We start from the raw sequence: 19907 nt of genomic DNA, 5'->3' as shown, positions 1-19907 counted from the left end.
CACGCTGAGGTCTGATGGGCAGCGTCTCCCTGGTCCCACGTGGATCGCTCCAGCTTGCAGGCCTCTGGCTGCAGCCACGCTATGCTGTTCTGGGGTCACAGAGACCAGAGGGGAAGCCACACTTACTAGCCTTAGGACCTTCCGAAGCCCCTTAGCCTTTCTAAGCTTCAGTTTCCTAATCCACAAACAGGCAGTCCAAGGTGCACACTGAGAGGGGTGCTGTGAGGAGGTCATGCATGTAAAGCATTTTGCTCAGGCCCCGGTGGGCAGATGGACGTTACAGTTGTTTTGTTGCCAAGTCGTGTCTGACTCTTTGCAACCCTGTGGACCGTAGGCTGCCGGGCTCCTCTGTCCATGGGATTCTCCAGGCAAGAATACTGGAATGGGTTGCCATTTCCTTCTCCGGGGGATCTTCCTGACCCAGGGAAAGAACCCATGTCCCCTACATTGGCAGGCGGGCTTCTTCACCGTGGAGTCACAACACAAACAGTAGCTATTTTTTATTTCTGAGTTGCTGTGTTATCCAGAAACGGGTAAATGGTCTATCGCTATGCATGAACTTTAATGAAAGAAAAACTACAATATTCATCGACCTATAACTTGACCGTCAGTATCAGCCACGGACGCCAAAATAATCGACAATGAAAGTACATCTCACTCTAGACAACCAGCATGGGAGGTGGAACCACTTCTAATCAGGTCAGCATACTCAGCCTCACGGCCCTTACAAGGATGGACTCGGCAGTGTTTTTCTCCTGAAGGAATTAGTTCAAGACTCTGTCCTTCTTTTAGTTATTCTTTTTCTTAGAACACTTAAAACAGTAACAACAACAAAAAGAAACCAAAAAAAAAAAACACACTTACAACTTCGTCTCATAATCTTTCCAAGCTTTGTCAAATGGCTTCTTGAGATCCTTAGAAAAGAGAAAATAAAATTGAGATTAAACATGCTTTTGCTTCAAGGTGAATAATTTTCAAATCACATCTTAGCAGAAACAATTTCTGTTACAGGACCCTGGAAACTTTACACGGGACACTTTCAGGCATACCATGTGACTTATTACACCCAAGAAAGCTAAGACAGTTGTAGCACGCGTGTTCCCAGTCAAAACCATGAGGCAGTACCTGGTGGTTCTGAGAGGTGGGTCCACCAGGGTGGAGCCCAGACTCAGCACAGCCCACCCCCCGCCCGCCGATCTTCCTGACAGCATCTCATCCTATTTCTCAGCCAATAACACTATGTGAGTCGGTGTCTTTCTTCTAATGACCGCCTTCCAACAACACTTTTCATGCTGAAAATGTTCAGAGTGTCTTTCAGATACCAGCGCCACTAGGATCTTCAAAGACAAGAACAAATCGATCCTTTGAAGCTAAAGTGAAAACTGAATTTTGGAACACTCACGCCTTTGACTCCCTTCAGGTCTCCTTTCAACAAGGAATCCAAGGTGAAGATCACATTGTGGCTCAGGCCCTGGAGCTGAAAAGCAAACGAAGACGGGAGACAGTTAAAAAGGGAGCACACAGGGAACCGCAAAACCAGCTGATGCTCGGTGAGCACCGTTGCCCCCACGCAAGTACAGCCGCGACGCAGTGAGGGCAGAGACCTTGATCGCCCTGCTCGCAACTGTATCCTCAGTGCCCAAGTTCTGTTGAAAGAGAAAGCTGTTCAGGGGTTCCCTGGTGGCCCAGCGGGAAGAATTTGTCTTGGAATACAGGACACCGGTTTGATGCCTGGTCTGGGAAGATTCCCACACGGGCAGAGCAGCTAAGCCTGCTCACTGCAACTACTGAGCCTGTGCTCTAGAGCACACGAGCCACACTACTGAGCCCACGAGCTGCAACAGCTTAAGCCTCTGTGCCAGAAAAGCGAATCCACTGCAATGAGAAGCCCGCACAGCAAGAGGAAGAGTAGCTCCCGCCCACTGCAACTAGAGAAAGCCCACGTGCGGCGGCAAAGACCCACCACAGCCAAGAAATAAACAGATCTGTGCGTTTCACGGTAGGTAAACTTAATCCCAATTTTAAAGAAATAATGTAGTCTCCTAGCCATCTAATTTACTCAAGGGACGTGAAAGTTGCTCAGTCGTGTCCGACTCTTTGCGACCCCATGTATACAGTCCATGGAATTCTCCATGCCAGAATACTGGAGTGGGGAGTCTTTCCCTTCTCCAGGAGATCTTTCCAACCCAAGGATTGAACACAGGTCCCCCACATTGCAGGCGGATTCTTTACCGGCTGAGTCACAAGGGACACCCTAATTTACTACTTTTTACTAATCCACCTGCTGATGCAAGCGACACAGGTTGGATCCTTGGCCCAGAAAGATTCCCACATATGCCACAGAGCAACTAAGCCCAGGCACCACAGCTACTGAGCCTGTGCTCGAGAGCGCACCAGCCCCAATACTGAGCCCGCGGGCTGCAACAACTTAATTAGACCCCTGCGCTTGGAGCCTAGGCTCCCCAACAAGAGAAGCCACCGCGATAAGCCCGCACACCTCAACTGGAGAGTAGCCCCTCCTCGCCACAACTAGAGAAAGCCTGTGTGCTGCCACGAAGACCCAGCATAACCAAAAATAAATAAATTTAAAACAAGTAAACAAAAAAGAAAACGACTTAGCAAGCGCAACCTACAGCTGGGGGAGGGGTTTTCACTGTTCTGGGGCAGCGGCCTGGGTCTCCTTGATTTCAGGATGGAGCAGAGAGAAGTCCACAGAGAGGGGCAGGACTATAACCAGCTGGGGAGCAGGGGGGCAGGGGGTGGGAAACCGAGGGGAGGATGGTCTAGTGTGCACAGAGTCAGGAGAGCCAGGGCTGAGGAGAGTTTATGATACAGTCTGTCTCCAAGGAGACCCAGGCATCTCGGGGAAGTCAGTTTCAGCAGTGTGCAACCAAGACGCCAGGGACCCACAGTACTGGTTCCACATGCGGAGGCCGTGGGTTCCCTCATTTGAAAGGTCATTTTGTTCACGTGTAAGTGTATTCACCTGTCAGGTGACCCACCCACCCTTCCATCAATCATTGACTTAGTACCTATTCCATGACACCTGCGATGCCGGGGCTGAGATAGGGGTGCCAGGATGTCTAAAATACCGCCTGCCTCCAGAGAGCTTGCACAAGGGGGGGCAGACACAATCAGCATGCAGCCAACTCTACCAGAGGATGATGCCACGTGTTTATCAGCAGCGGAGGGAGAAACCGGTGTGTGAAGGAGCAAGGCTGACGTTTACAGGCTCCGTGTGGGACCACATCTCTAAAGCGAGGATGTTACAGTCTGTTGCGGGTGGCTGCTGTGACGATGCAGTGTGTTCACGTATGAGGAAAGTGCTAGTGTGTTTCCTGATACTCGGGAAAAGCTGAAGACGTGTTTACTTTGAAAATCCTACGGGATGTTAAATACAAATGAAGGCAACGTGGTGCTGAAGCTGAAACTCCAATACTTTGGCCACCTGGTGTGAAGAACTGACTCGATGGAAAAGACCCTGATGCTGGGAAAGACTGAAGGCAGGAGAAGGGTCCGACAGAAGACGAGATGGTAGGATGGCATCACTGACTCCATGGACATGAGTTTGAGCAAGCTCCGCGAGTTGGTGATGGACAGGGAGGCCTGGCATGCTGCAGTCCATGGGGTTGCAGAGTCAGACATGACTGAGCGACTGAACTGAACTTAAGGCAATGTGGGAGCAGAGGCGGAGGGGCAGGGCGGGGAGGTTTTTTCTCCTGCCCAGAACACCTCCCTAGCCCTGGCCTGAGGTTCTCATCTGAGGTTTCCTGCAGCTCTAAGTCACTCCATGTCCTGCCCTCCCTGACCACCAATGAGACACACACGAGGACAGTTTCCCACCACTAGAGGGCTTAGACCAGAGACAACCAACTCTTTTTATTTCAAAGACAAAGAGATTCCTACCAAGGTCACCTCATCTTTGCCATCTCACCATCACCCAGCTGGGCTGGCAGGCCAGATGCACAGTCCTCCTTCCAGGGTGGTCTGGGGTGCTGGTCTCAGGGCATGGGGTGAAAACGACCTCAGATATTATAACGGTCTGTGGCTTTCCAAAGGGTCACAGTATGTAAACTGAAACAGAATACCACAGTATTCGAATTTCATGGGGGAAGTTATTAGGAAAGAAGTAAGCTTCCCTGGTGGTACAGTCTGTAAGAATCTGCCTGTCAATGCAGGATGCACGGGTTTGATCCCTGGTCCAGGAGGATTCCACACACTGCAGAGAACTAGCCCCATGTGCTATTAACTACTGAGCCCAACACGCTGCAACTTTGAAGCCCACAAGCCCTAGAGCCTGGGCTCCACAGGAGAAGCCGCTGCAGTGAGAAGCAGGCACACCGCAACTAGACAGTAGCCCGCCCCCGGCACTCTTCACAACTAGAGAAAAGCCCATACAGCAAAAGGACCCAGCACAGCCAAAAATAAGTAGTAAAATTATTAAAAAAAATAATAAAAATGCTCCCTGGGATGGAGGGTTGCAGGTAATAATGAGAAAAAAAAGAAAGGGTGAAAACCACTGGCCTTGGATCTGAGATGGGGAAAAATAAAGATTAAGAGGATTCACTCTCTGTCCTGGACAGATAGCTAGAATAATATTTTGTTCTGAGTCCTCAACAATCTCATTCCTGGGCCACAAGCCCCCTGCATCCTGCTACCCTGCGGTCTTGGGACTTGGGGCCACGTTCACCTTGTGTGGACGGTGGTAAGTGAGGTACGGACCTCCATTAACCAAGGCAGAAAGTACCTATCCCCTGTTTGTGAAGATCCTTGCATTACTTCTCAACCTTTACCACCCTTATCATTTATACATATATTTGTTTCCTTATGTGTTTTGCTGTGTTTCCAACTTGAATGCGGGCTTCCCTGGTTGCTCAGATGGTAAAGAATCCACCTGTAATGCGGGAAACCTGGGTTTGATCCCTGGGTTGGGAAGCTCCCCTGGAGGAGGGCATGGCAACCCGCTCCAGTATCCTTACCTGGAGAATCCCCATGAACAGAGGAGCCTGGTGGGGTATAGTCCATGGGGTCACAAAGAGTCAGACATGGCTGAGCGACTAAGCACAATTTGAATGCAAACTCTTTGAGAGTGTGGTCTGCGTGTTCACTGCTATGTTTCCAGAATTTAGAACATTGCCTGGCACAGAGCAGCTACTCACTAAATATTTTCAGAATGAAGGAAACACAAAGTCACATGCGTACAAGGTTCTTCTCTACAGGAATGTTCAGATTGAGTTTAGTATCTATCGGACTTCCCTGGTGGCTCAGACGGTGAAGCGTCTGCCTACAATGCGGGAGACCCAGCTTCAATCCCTGGGTTGGGAAGATCTCCTGGAGAAGGAAATGGCAACCCACTCCAGTATTCTTGCCTGGAAAATCCCATGGATGAGGAACCTGGTAGGCTACAGTCCATGAGGTGGCAAAGAGTCAGACATGAATGAACGACTTTACTCACTTCACTTAGTATTTGTCAGTAGAGGACCAGTTAATAAATTATGGGAAATTCAACACAATAGCCATTAAGATGAGAAAGTTTATTATGTCTGACTTTGGACATACCTCCAAGATAAACTGTTTTGTGATAAAAGCAAAGTGAAAAACAGTATTCATGGTGTATAACGATTTGTACAAAAAGAGGGAAGCAAATATGGCTACGCTCAAATTATGTCAGAGAGGATACAGACTACATCGCTGATGGCCCCTTCCAGGGATGGACACTGGTTGGAAGAGAAGCCTTTACTGTGCACCTTCTGCATCTTGGGGGAGGTGAGGAGAGGGATAACCTGGACTGTGCTATTGATCCAAAACAGGTGAAAATTCTAAAACAGAACATGAAGAGACAGTGATTACAAACCATTTTAAACCATGAGTCCCACATCAAGGCTTTCACCAAGGCCTCTTATCCTTCGGGAAATAAAAGCAGGAAAAAACAAAAAATACATAAATGTCCTTGCCACTTTGGCCTGAAGGCTGTGTTACAAAATAACAATAATAGTCATGAAACTCCATGGTTTGTACTGAATTTGAGGGTTGTTTGGAAGGAAAAGTCCCTTAAAAGCCAGGTACTGACCACACAATGAACACACAGCCCCACATTTTGGCCTTGTCATCGTGGGGAGGCACTGGGTAAGCGTGGTGGACTGTAGTCTGCAGTGATGGAAAACCCCAAGACTTAAGAATTTCTTTGTGGTTATCCGCATACATACTCTTGGGGGCTGATAAAGAAACCAAGAAGGCAAAAGTACCACATATTGTGAATTCAGAATCTTTCCAGTGATGAGCCTATGAAAAGGCCATAGGGGAAAAAAAAAATTATAACATACACAAACTCTTATTTCCTGGGAAAAAGTTGGTTCATTTACAGAAACTGGCAAAGGAGATTGTGAGAATAGTAACTATTTATTTTTATAAAGACAGGGAGAGAAGTCAAAGAGCAGAGCAATCTCAAGAGAAGAAAACTTTTAGGACATATTTGGGCAAAACTAAACTTCCTTCCTGGGATGTCCCTAGTAGTCTAATGGTTAAGATTCTGAATTTCCACTGCAAGTGAGTGTGGGTTCGATCCCTGGAAGGGAAACTAAGATCCCGCAGGCCACCTGCTGCAGCAAAAAAGAAAAATTAAAGTAAATAAACACGCTCATGACAGAAATTTAAAGAGAAAAATTTCCTTCCTTGGCCATCTCAACCTAGAACACCTACTCTCAGATATTTTAAGGCATTGCTTCTGTGACAGGGATGGATCAGGTCGATTCACAGTTGAAGGATTTTGTCATTTCCCTTTTTTTTTGCTAATTTCCCAGCTCTTTCAGGAATCCTTTTCACGGCCTTGGCAAACTTTTCATTGCAAACGGATATATAACAAAAGCACCCCATGGGCAATGCGGTCAGTGTGACACGGTAATAATACGGGTGGACAGACTTCTGGTATCACCTTCGTAAGCCTCAGTTTTTTAAAAGCAGACTTTCAAATCCATTATATAATCATTTCCTATTTATTTTACTGAGGTCCTATATTGATTACTCCACTCCCATTTACTCCCAACCCATTTCCTTTATCAACAGAGTTGAACTAATATAAGCTCTTTATGTGATTCAAGATTACACAAGGTAGACGGGCATGTTTTTAAAGGTATATCTTTTCCATTTTATTAAGCACATAACACACTAAAGCCCCTTTCAGGAGTGATGTTTAGTTGTGGTAAATGCATGTGCTTTCCAAACACACTGTTGCTTGTTTCCTTCCTTACAAAAGGGCAACTTCCCCTGTGAGCACACATATCAAGCCCACCAAGGAATCCGGGATAAATCAGACAGGGAGTGGCTGAGGGCTACCATCCTGCACAATGATGCAAAAGTGATTTGTTTAAGCACATAAACTATGGTTACTATTGGCTCTGAGAAAAACATTTTGCCTACAACTGCTTAAACGCTACCAGACATCATACAAACTGCCCTTGTAATTCCAGCCACTGGAAAAGGCTTCATGAGCCGTTTTCCTGGGTATAAAAACACACACACCTCCATGCCCTTAGTTTTTCTTTACCCCTGTAGAGCTTTGCTAGGAAATGATCTTGTTAGCTGTTTGCTGATTACCGCCTATCTTTTCTAGAAGGTATGCTTCCTACGGGGAGGCGGCTCCTCTGTTTTGTTCACTAACCGATCAGATCCCAACACAGGAGCCAAGCGGCAGTTGTAGGTCTTCACGCTCCAAGGCAGCTGCTGGCTGGCCGGTGCGGGCCTGGCGGTGGGGTGGGGCAGTGACTCAGCAGCGCAGCTCTGCAGACGGTACCCCCAGGACACCTACAACACCGACCTGCACTTGCAACTCTATCAACTAACGAGGACGTAATCTGCTTGCTTTGTCATCCTGCGTTACTTCTGACAACCCCTCTTCACTGCCCACTGGTTTCTCTTTCTCTCTCTTTCCCCTCTGCAGACAGAAACAGTTCCTCTGAAAGGAAAGCTAATGCGAATCTGCTGACTTGCTCAGCACATTGGAAAATCCAATTAAAGTAATGAGCCAGCTCCCAGCGTTCTCCCGAGGTTCCCTGGTATAAATTAGGTCTTCTGGCTCATGTGTTAACTCCTTCCTGCCCTGCAGAGTGACTCACCACCGTGAAGCTGTTTTACTCTGGTGCCTGGGCATCAGGCTGTCTTCCAGGGCATTTAAGATCCGGAGGAAAGAGTTCTTGGCAGGAGCCGCGAGGCATGAGGCCATGCATCACTCCTGGCCTGTGGCTTTGGGAGAACTGCCTGACTTGCTGACTTGGCTCCCTGATTTGAAAATGGGCATCCTGGCGCCTTCCTCTATGAGCCCGAGCCAGTATGCAGGGACCAGGGCCTGATGCCAACGAAATTCTTGCTTCACTGCAGACACACAGGGTTGCCTGCTTCACTGGCGGCTCCTGAGAACCACGCAAGGTGTGTTCAAACACTCTATTAAGTGGAGGCATCAAACCACAGACCAGGTCTGGCACTAAAGGTAATGAACTGCTTACCTCACTGTCTTCCTAGAGGTATCAGAATGCTGTGAAAACTACAATATACTATATGTGTGAATGAACAATCATTATCAGCTATTACGAACCTATTAAGCTAAGGGAAAGATTGAGGGCAGAAGGAGAGGAGGGCAGGGCTGGATAGCATCACCGATGCCATGAACTTGGGCAAACTCTGGAAGATGGTGAGGGACAGGGAAGCCTGGCATGCTGCCGTCTGTGGGGTGGTGAAGAGTTGGACACAACCTGGCGACTGAACAACAAAAGCTAAGCTTTATTTTCTTTGGTTGCATATGCATTAAGGGGAAACAGGTTCTGCTCAGAGGTCAAGGGGTGAGAGATAAGGATGCGTCTTCATCCCCTGCTCAGGGTTTTGTAGGTGCAACCCTCACAGCCACCAGAGTGCCCTGTGCTCGCACAGTCAACCGGGGGACGTGCACTCGGCCAGGCTGCGCCTGGGGAAGGCATTCACCGCCACGCCACATGCTGCCAAGGGGCCGCAACACGCAGACACTGCCCGCAATGCATGCAAAATGCCCGGCACAACACAGACTCTTAATAATAAAATGTAGCCCCGTTTATTTTCTTAGGAGTCTTTACACATGAAAAGCTCAGCAGTAATAGTGGGAAAAAAAAATCTAATGATAGCATTTCAGATCCTGAAACAGGTCTTCTGAGGCTGGAGGAGTGGAGGGGAGACTCCCAAGTGTCCTTCAGATTACACCACTCTCTCCTCTGGTAAGTTTCAGAGTGATTTCCCCGTCTCAACCTCCTATAGAACTGCAGGATAATGTACCCCGTTATACCTTGCTTTAACCTAGGTAGCCTGAAATAGTTATTAAAATGACAGATGGCATTGTGTTTAACACATGTTATCTAAAATTACTGGGGCTTGCCCAGGTGGTGCAGTGGTGAAGAACCTGCCTGCCTGACACAAGAGACCCAGGTTCGATCCCTGGGTCGGGAAGATCCCCTGCAGGAGGAAATGGCAACCCACTCCAGTATTCTTGCCTGGAGAATTCCGTGGACAGAGGAGCCTGGTCAACTACAGTCTAAAGTTATTGCTTGAAACAACTCTCTTAAGATGAGTCTTGGTCTCACCCAATTAATGAGGAAACAGGCTGAGAGAGGTTAAGCCACCTGCCCAAGGTCAAACAGTAAGTAAAGGAGTCGGTCAGCGTATTAATAAAGGTTTTCACTGACTCCAAAGACTCTTGTGCTCTGCCATGCTGTTAGGTTGAGATTTTAAAGTGCTTATCAGATCACATCAATTGGCTTCACGTGCCCCGTCCTACTGCAGGTCTGGCCCCCGCCCATGTCCTAGGCTCCCCCACCAGTTCCCACTAGCCTTCGACCGCTCCAGGCCCCCTCCGTGTCTTGACCCATCACAGTCTTTCCTCCGGGCACCTGCTGGGTCTTCTGTCAGGACCTCTCTTCCTCTGGCTGCTGGCAAAGCGGGCTTCCAATCTCCAGGCAGCTTCCTCAGGGAGGTCCTGACTGGTCTAGCTCTAGACTGATCACTCCTCTCTGATCTCCCATTACTCTCAGCCAGGCAGAACAGGTTTTCTTTCAGGAGAGTCTGCATTTTAGAGTCAGTGGTTTGCGTTTTTTTCACTTTCTGGAGCAAAGCTTCTTGAAGACGGGGGCTCTGATTGTTCTGTCGACCACTGTGTTACATCAAGTCCTCAGCATAGGCACAATATATATATATGCCGAGTAAAATGCTTGTTGACTGAGTAAATGGATGAAAAACTGAGCTTGAACCCAGGCTCCCTGCATTGGGAACATGGAATCTTAGCCACTGGGCCACCAGGGAAGTCCCTGGGCAGCTCTGCTTTAGGGAGCTTCTTATGAAACAAAGGTTCTTAGGCTACCATGTTTTACAAAACGGGGAAAACATTTTCAGAGTATATAAATAAATGAAGACTGGAGGTATAAAACAGCACTGCAGTATGAGCCCAGTGTTGTTTAAGTATTGTATGATATGTAAAAGGCAAAGGAAGAAGGGGACGGCGGAGGATGAGATGATCAGATAGCACTGACTCGACAGGTATGAATCTGAGCAAATTTCCAGTAGCGAAGGGCAGGGGAGCCTGGAATGCTGCAATCCATGAGGTTGCAGAGAGGTGGACACGACTCTAGGAAGTGAACGACAACAACTGTATAAGAACTAGTCACAGGAAAACAAGACGTATGTACAGACAGAAAGAACGTCAGAAGCTAGCTAGCTAGTTCCCAACCCCTTAATGGTAAGACTGTAAAGTGATTGGTGATTTTTATTTTACTCTTCCCCCCTGCGTCTTCCAGGTTGTCAACAATGAACTGGCTATTACTTTTACATACTGCTGCTGCTAAGTCACTTCAGTCGTGTCCAACTCTGTGCGACCCCACAGACGGCAGCCCACCAGGCTCCCCCGTGCCTGGGATTCTCCAGGCAAGAACACTGGAGTGGTTGCCATTTCCTTCTCCAATGCATGAAAGTGTAAAGTGAAAGTGCAGTCGCTCAGTCGTATCCGAATCTTCACGATCCCACGGACTGCAGCCCACCAGGCTCCTCCGTCCAGGGGATTTTCCAGGCAAGAGTACTGGAGTAGGGTGCCATTGCCTTCTCCGTACGTTTACATAGGCTGTTATTAAAAAGAAATTTGACACAGAAACACAAGAGGGCGATATAATTACCCAGCAGCTGATTTCTCATTTAACTTACTTGTTATTATAAGATACAAAGCAGGTGGTGTGTATAAAAGTAAAAATAATTAATAAGGCAGTGGATTTGGATGAAAAATGTTGTATCTTCTCTATAACACTAGGGAGGGCTTCCCTGATGGGTCAGTGGTAAAGAATCTGCCTGCAATGGGTCCCAAAAATCCCCTGGAGGAGGAAATGGCAACCCACTCCAGTATTCTTGCCTGGGAAGTCCCACAGGTTACAGTCCACGGGGTTGCAAAGAGCTGAACACGACTCAGCGACTAAACGACAACATAACACTAGGGAACTCGGGCTCTCTGCCCAGGACAGCAATTCTTATTGGTGGTTCCCAATGTGCAGTCCTTGGACCAACTGTGTCAGGCCAGGTGGGAACTTGTTAGAAACAAAATCTCCAATCTTATTAATCAGACTCGGGGCGGGCGGGGGGCGGCAGGTGCGGCAAGAGGGGACCAACAACCTGCTTTTAAACAAGCTTTCTTGGGAAGATCAATGCAAGGGCAAGTTTGGGCCCCGTGGCCTTAGCTGTTCAGAGTAGAAGGAAAACCAAAGCTCTGTTGGAGAAGAAAGCCCTACATACAGAGAGTGGGACCCACTCGCCTAAGACCTGAGGCATAATTCCTAGGAAGAAAGAACAGAGGTGAGCGAGAGGTGAGAAGAACCAAATCCCCACTTTAAGCTAAAGGGACTGGGAACGAGCAAGTCTGAATTTAACCAGAAAGTTCAGTTTCACTGAAATTTTTGCAGAGAAAACTGGGTATGTGTAGGAGTGTCAGAGAATAAGAGAATACCTTAATGTAAAATAATGCAATTATATTTTGTCTAATTCAATTTAAGTAAATGACGGGTTAGATTTAACATCATTTCCTACATCAACAGTGAAACTGAAAGCACGATTTTCCTTTGCATTATGTGATTTCATCTGAGGACAATAATAAGAAAAGGGAGCGGAGGGCAGCTAAGATTTATAAGATCAAGATGAATGAGAAAGCAAAAGAAAAAAGCCTGTATAGGTATGCCTTGGTTTAAAAGAGTCAGGCCGACCCTAAGGGCTTCTTTAATATGCTTGAGAGGATTAATCAGTTAGTTTGTGGTCAACCTTCAGACCTTTACTTTCATTTCCATGCATGCCATCTGTAATCTGCTAGAACAAAACCACAATGAAACTGACATCGAATCACATTTTCCTTGCCTTCCTTGAACATCTTTATCATACATTAGGGGACATGTTTTACAACAAACTTTTACTTAGGAAGAACCTTGTCAAGGCAATTTAAGAAGCTGATAAACGTGTACAAGCACACAGGGCTCACCACGTACCGGGAGGACAAGGTGATGCCACTCAGCAGACAGGTTCTGTCTTCATTTCCCTGGTCAGAAACCAGGCACCTGCTGCCTTCTCTGCCTAGACCGCCCTACTCTCTCGGCTTGGTCCACATCTTCTACGTTTTAAGACTCACTTCACTTGATCTTCAATGAGTATTTTAGAATTCAAAGAATTTCTCTTAACTCAGGGGTCCTCCAAAACCTGGGCTATGGACTGGCACCAGGCCACACGGCAAGAGGTGAGCTACAGGCTAGCAGGTGAAGCTTCATCTGTGTTTACAGCTGCTCCCCACTGCTCACATTACCACCTGAGCTCCGCTTTCTCTCTGGTCAGCCCAGCTGATGTATTTCGAGGCCACCCGTGAAGAAAAAGAACCTTCCTACACATGCCTGTGATGTTAAGTGCTGCTAAGAAACCAAATAAAAGTGTTCTCTACTTGCGGGGGGGCAAAAAACAGGAAGTTTTAAAAATCTGGTCCTAAACCCATATCCACCTTTCCCTATAGAATGAAGTAGCACTTTAGTACAAATACTAAAAGATTCTGTATAAGCAATCTCTTAAATGGAAGGTGACAGTCAAGCTTAGCACAGAGGCCGGAACAGAGCGGACACTTAGTAAATGCTGGCTGAGTCGAGGCCACGCTTTTAGAAAAAGTCTTTTCTTTCTTTTTAAAACTACTGAAGCGTTGGTATTTTCTAAATCTCTCGAAATGTCAGGTGTATCAAACGATGCTTAGTGTTGTACGATGTTTCTATTTAAAGAAAAGAGCCTCTGCAAGCCGGAGAGGAGTTTCACAAAATATTGATTGATTATTTGTGGCTCAGGTCAAGGGTCTCTCTTCTGGGAAGCCTTTCTGCGTCTCCGTGCTTTCTGGATGAATGGGTGAGGGAGTGAGTGAGTGAATAAAGGAATCTGCCTCTGGTGACCTAGCTTGGCAAACAGCAGAGCAGAGATCTGAACTCAGTTGTAACTGACTTCAAAGTCGTGTTACGCCTGCCAGCTCTCTGAACTTCCAATTTCTCAACCCAGGCGGGCAATTAGTCAATAAAAGGGCCATTCACTCTGGGTGGAAGACAGAGTCAGCTACTAGTTCCAGACGAAATCAGGAGGCTTGTTTCTTCCGCTTTAAACCTCAAGGTACCACAGGCAGGGGAATCCTCTAAGAAAAAGAGGCAACACATAAACAAAGAGGCTTAAAATACTCGAAAATGATTCACTGAAATGGAAGAAAGAAAGAAATTCTAGAAGAATAGATGTGAAATGGAAAAGAAAACGAAAACAAAGAAACAGGACAGATGAAATGGACCCCCTGATCCAGCAGGAGGCCTGGGGGCCTGCCTGGTCCTAACATCTCAGGCAGCATTTCTCAGGGCGGGTGCATGGAAAGAAGCTAATGCTTCTTACAGGACAAGAAAGCTGGTGGTCAAGGAAGTTAGGAAAACACTGGACCGGTCTCTTTCATTGCACGATGCCTCTAGCCTTTGATATATACGTGTGCGCACTAAATTCTGCAAGGGTGTTAATTATGTGGTGCTTCTCAATCCAGAACTCAAGGCATGGGATTCGTGTTTCAAGGAAAACTTAAGGAAAGGTGTTTCACATTCTGATATGCCCGCTTCCAGGCAAGACGGAAGCAGAAGCACTGGGCCCAGCCTGACCACTGAGCAGAAGGGCTTATGGGGTGTGCACACCTCAAAGCACCCACTTGGCAAGTACCATGGAGCCTAAGTCCCAGCCATGCTCCCCTCACCCATCCATCAGGGAGAAGACTGGTGGGGCTGTGCAGCACCTCTGCCAACCGGTCTGGGCTGGACAGGGTGGTCTCATCTGAGGGCCACAGAAAGTGGAGGTGAGGGGCGAATGCAGGCACTGTTCAGCAGGAGTCCAAACCAGTTCAAGACAGAACATTTAATGTGAAGCAAGAAGAATGCAGATAGGAGGCCAAGCCTGGGATGGCAATGGGAATCCAGGGAGAGGGGAAAGAAGCAAAGAAGTGGGTGCAAGGCAGAGACTGGCAGAATTTTCCGAGCCAAGGAAAGTTATCTGCATTTGCTTTTCACCAAGCAGCTCCAGATTCGGGCTGGAGAAGGCGGTCTGGAGGCTGCTGGGACTAACGTCATGCAGCCAGAGGGCTGTTGATTATCTCAAAAACAGTGTTTGCCTTACTCTTGCAACATCCCTGCCACTATTTCGTTTGCTAGTCTTTAAATCTATAAAGAATAGAAGTGCAAATGTTAGCTGCTCAGTCGTGTCCAACCCTTTGCGACCCCATGGAGGCCAGGCTCCTCTGTCCATGGGATTCTCCAGGCAAGAATACTGGAGTGGGTTGCATTCCCTTTTCCGGAGGATCTTTCCTGACCCAGGGGTCAAACCTGGGGTCTCCTGCATTAAGTTATGTCTGTATCCTCTGAGAGGCAGGGAGTCCCGGGAACTGCTTAAAAGCAGAGTGGGGAGCAGACTGCCTGGGTTTCATGCTGACTCCACTATCCACTCGGGGCTCTGTGACTCGACTTTCTCAGCCGTCCAGTAAGGATGATTATGGCTGCTACCTGGTGGGGTCCATGTGAGGAGCGAAGTGGGCTCTAGATGAGGCACAACACCCTCACCACATCTGAACAGCACTGCTCACCATATCCTCCGTTTGCTCTTTCTGCTCTCTGAGCCCCTGTAAATGGGGCCAGGAGCACAGTTTAAAGACACGGCTCCATGTGAGTCTCCAGTTTCTCTCCTCCTCTGCACAGAGGAGCCAGAGCAGCCTCTCTCCGCCCTGGTCTCCGCATTGCTGTTACTGTACAGCTGAACCCTCCGTAGACATGGGACAGGAGGCGGAAATAACACCGCTTTGCTGTGTTAAGTGGTGCACATGCGGGTGCTAAGTTTATTACTGCAGCACATCCTTGCCTATCCTAGCTGACACCATGCAAAGTGACTGAAAAACAGTGCCTGGCGTGTAGTGCCCACACTGTAAAACACTGGCTGTCACTGCTATTTGTATAGACAAAAAGTTAACCATTAAAAATAATGAAAACTTTGCCTGCCTGAAAGCTTGGAGGGTAAGATCAGATCCATCTTTATTTAAAAGAGAAGATCAGAAGCAAAATGTCAGGGACATCCTAAAGCATGGGGCACAAGCAGAGACTCCATGTTCCACGCTCAGCCCTCTGCTCTGGCAAATGAACCCCCTCTCAACAAATGCCAGTTCCACCCATCTCCATCCTTTCTCTTTTCCTCCTTTTCCTTCCTTCTCTCATAGACCCACAACTCTAAAAACCTGTCTTTTGCAGCATCAAAATGCTGTTCTGTGAATCTCTTTCAAGTCAACACTTGACAGCCACATAACCACAAGCACCCACATTCTAAATGAAAAGTGTTATTCACTGCATGTAGCATTCACAAGATGGAAACCAATACTGTTTCGAATGCATTCTTTGAAATTCTTATCTAAAACACTTTTAATGTAAATCTTGAAAAAAAGAAAAACATGTTACATTGGGCCAGAGGATATCAGGATCTCTATATATTGGATATATTTAAGACAAGGTACACCTGTACTGAATGTATAATTCAAATCCTATACACAGAATGATGGTTTAGTTGTACAGTAAAGTACTATGGAGCCTGTGGAAGTGGATTCTGCCATTTTATTTGTCTGGTCATGGAGAGCTAACAAGCTTTAAAAGAAAGTACGCAAAATGTATGAGGAACACAAGGTTTAAAGAAACCAAAACTTGGTTGGCCAGAAAGTTCATTTGAGTTTTCCCCCCAACACCTTATCCGAACAAACTTTCTGGCCAACCCAACAGTTGGCAGCGAAACCTGACCTGAATGCATGTGGTGGTTAGGCTGGACTTGAACTGAGGCGGGAATTCTCATTTATCCTACTTCATGTAACTGTTCACCCGAGGAGTCACCAGGGGGCGTTACACAACACTGCATATAGCAAGTGCACCCTGCCGGCTCTTCTGGAACCTGTAAAGGTCTGAATCTGGAAAAACATCCAGCCCCGAGAGTTCTGGAAAAGAGCCCATGGAGCTGCATCTCCCCCTCTCACACACACACACACATGTGTGTATAAATTATCAGTATCTCTGTGTACAAATCTGTGAAACACTTTCAAAGGACAGACTATAATATTAGTATCCCCAGAAGTTAAGAATTATGTAATGATCTTTATGTGCTTATTTGGAATTTCCTGTATTCCCCTCATTTTTATAGTAAGCACAGACAACTTTTATAATAGAAAGCAAAAAGAAAACCTCCCTGCTTTCACCCACCCTCCCCCAAATGGACAGCTCTCAGGTCATGAAATGTCCCACAATACTAGTCAGTGGCAAGGCATGTCAGGACGTGAGGGGAAGCCTGGCAGATCAAAAGCTTAAATCTTTCAATTATGGATTACCATTTTGCAAAATGATTTTTGCAAATGATTTTTTGGTTTTTTGTTTTTTTTTTTGCCATGCCACATGTGGGATATTAGTTCCCCAACCAGGGATCAAACCCGTGGCACTTGCAGTGGAAGGGGGGAGTTCAAACCACTGACCCACAAGGCAATTCCCCAAATGATGATGTTTGAAAAATGTATTATCCTGGGACTTCCCCGGCAGTCCAATGGTTAAGACTCTGTGCTTCCAACGCAGAGGGTATGGGTTGGATCCCTGGTCAGGAACTAAGATTCCGTATGCTGTGTGGCATGGCCCAAAACAAAATAAAATAAAAATTTAAAAACATATAATTCAGAGCACCCAGAGGCTATCAATTACATTGAGGATACCCAGGCTTTCAGTGCTTTTCCACGTTTTAAAAACTTGAGAAATAATCCATTTGCTGTGAGTCTAGATGCTATCTGCACATTTCCAACTATTCTCGTTTGAAGGGGAAGAAAAGAAGGAAAATTAAAAATTAAAAAAATCCTTAACCCAAACCACAATGCCCTGCAGTCAGAGATTGCAAACAGGAAATGCTACGCAGCTGGAGAAACCTCTGCTTTGCTTCAGTAGTTCTGAAGCAATAACTGCCCTCTAACTGATAAAAGAGGCCTGGGCTCTTATGCAAGCTCCAGAATTGTCCAGGAGGCACACACAGTCCTGGCTGGACTGGAATCCTCCTGGGCACCTCCGACAATTTCAAAAGAGCTTCTCCATTTATTTCTATAACTGCTGCTACATCGGGGCTCTTGGCATACGGTTTAAATGGTTTGCCTCTGCCCACTGAGAATCTATTTCAATCCACCAATTACTCCTTTCCTGTCCCATTTTTGTGGTTTGGTAATTAAATGGATGCAGGGCTCTGTTGACTCCTTTGCTTCTTTGTCAGGATCACAGGATGATGGCCTGACGCTGGTTATAAGCACGTCCAGCATGGTTTAGCAAGTGATGACTACAGAAAAAAAGAAAAAGGCACACAAAAAGACTGAACCCAATTCTGGCACTGTATATTTAATCAAATGAAAAATAAAGAAACCTGCTGCTGCTGCTAAGTCACTTCAGTCGTGTCCGACTCTGTGCGACCCCATAGACGGCAGCCCACCAGGCTCCCCCGTCCCCGGGATTCTCCAGGCAAGAACACTGGAGTGGGTTGCCATTTCCTTCTCCAATTCATGAAAGTGAAAAGTGAAAGTGAAGTTGCTCAGTGGTGTCCAACTCTTAGCGACCCCATGGACTGCAGCCCACTGTCCATGGGATTTTCCAAGCAGGAGTACTGGAGTAGGGTGCCATTGCCTTCTCTGAAAGAAAACCTAGGAACAACTAAAAACGCAAGAGCACCCAGTTTTTCTTCTTCTTCTTTTCCTTACAAGGAAGCGTTAGTTATTAATACATTAGCTGAAGGGCATTTGAAGTAGAAGGAATCGAATGTGTAAAGACACGGAAGCAAAGAACAGCCAAAGTCCCGGTAACAGCAAAATAATTTGCTGTATCCGGAGCTGACTTAGATTAGGAAAGTTTTGGTTTCTTTCCTTTTTTTGTCACTTCCTCTACACTTTCTTCTTTTAAGAAAGGTATTTGTTTTTAATTGGAGGATGCTTGCTTTACAATGTTGTGTTGGCTTCTGCCATACATCAACATGAATCAACCGTAAGTATGCCTGTGTCCTTTCCGGAAGGCGTCGGAAGGATGAGTTCAGAGAGACTGAACTCTTAATATTTCCAGTAATTTTTAAAAACTGCTACTATCAACAAAGCAGGCTATGAACCAAACCTCCAAAAGATACTTCGAAGGAAAGCTCAGGCACTTAAAACCTCACTGCAAAGGTATTAAAAACGTCAACAAAACAGATTATGTCCGTGGTTCTCTGGCCTCTCACCACTAGGAGGCAGCACTCCCGAGACACAGCAAACATGATGAAGGGATTCACTTCCGGGAGGACACAGTTAATCCCTTCACCTTGTGAGAGCAGTGACCTTGTAGAGGCCTTTAACGAGAAGAAAAACTCGGAAGGCACAGGAGCTGGTTTAGACAATTTATAAGAGTCAGAAGGAAGTAGGAATTGGTCTATAGGAACAGCAGGGAGGCTAGAGTTTGGTTTTTGCTCTGTGCATTTTTTAAATTCTGAAATTAAAGTTATACAATGAGAGCTATATTATCGAAGATTCTCTCCAAGAATAGCTATATTATTAAAGACTTTCCCCAACTTTCTCTCCCTAACATCTGTTCATTTTTATTAACCTTATTAAATTGAAGAAAAATTATAGATTCACAAAAAGTTGCACAAAGGCCATTTTCCTTTAAGAAAGTCCACGATGAAACAGCAGAAATGCTTGATTTTTACTACACACCAACACCAACATGAAACAGGATGCATAGGATGTAAAGAACTGCCAAGGTGCACCAAAATGTGACGGTGATCTTGAGGAATGCAGGTTTTCAAGTTGCTAGTTGAACTGGCTGGTTTTGTCAGTTTTCTAGTAGAATACCACTTTTTTTCCCATAAAAGAGTGACCGATGAACTGTGGTATTGAAACCTGGGTATTTGGCAAACATTTTTTAAAATGAATCACTCATCACTACAAGGTAAACAGGTGGCAGCATTTGTTGCTCATGACAGAACTGGAACTTCCAGAGAAAGGTTAAAATTTTGGAAAAACTCTGCCACCATGGACTGGACAGTTTCCAGATCCTTAAAGTTCATGGTTTCAAATTCATACTGCTACTAACCTTTTTAAGGAATCATAATTTTGTTTTGCTGCTGCTGCTGCTGCTGCTGCTAAGTTGCTTCAGTCGTGTCCGACTCTGTGCGACCCCATAGATGGCAGCCCATCAGGCTCCCCCGTCCCTGGGATTCTCCAGGCAAGAACACTGGAGTGGGTTGCCATTTCCTTCTCCAATGCATGAAAATGAAAAGTGAAAGTGAAGCCGCTCAGTTGTGTCCCACTCTTTGTG

At 46.4% G+C, this 19907-nt stretch overlaps 1 protein-coding gene across 2 annotated transcripts in view; it reads right to left on the bottom strand.

Moving 5' to 3' along the window:
- The window catches only part of ASAP1 (ArfGAP with SH3 domain, ankyrin repeat and PH domain 1), a 335803-nt gene that overhangs the window by 86745 nt on the left and 229151 nt on the right, over window positions 1–19907 (bottom strand). For both annotated transcript variants that reach the window (XM_052651849.1, XM_052651850.1), the window contains exons 6-7: window positions 1403–1477; window positions 865–914 (exon numbers count right to left, since the gene is read on the bottom strand). In XM_052651849.1, the coding sequence (XP_052507809.1) occupies window positions 865–914; window positions 1403–1477 (125 nt within the window). The remainder of the gene's footprint in view (window positions 1–864; window positions 915–1402; window positions 1478–19907) is intronic.

The sequence above is a fragment of the Budorcas taxicolor genome, chromosome 14 (genome assembly GCF_023091745.1).
Source record: "Budorcas taxicolor isolate Tak-1 chromosome 14, Takin1.1, whole genome shotgun sequence".
In the NCBI taxonomy this organism is placed as follows: Eukaryota; Metazoa; Chordata; class Mammalia; order Artiodactyla; family Bovidae; genus Budorcas; species Budorcas taxicolor.
This window is presented reverse-complemented; position numbering and strand designations above follow the sequence as displayed.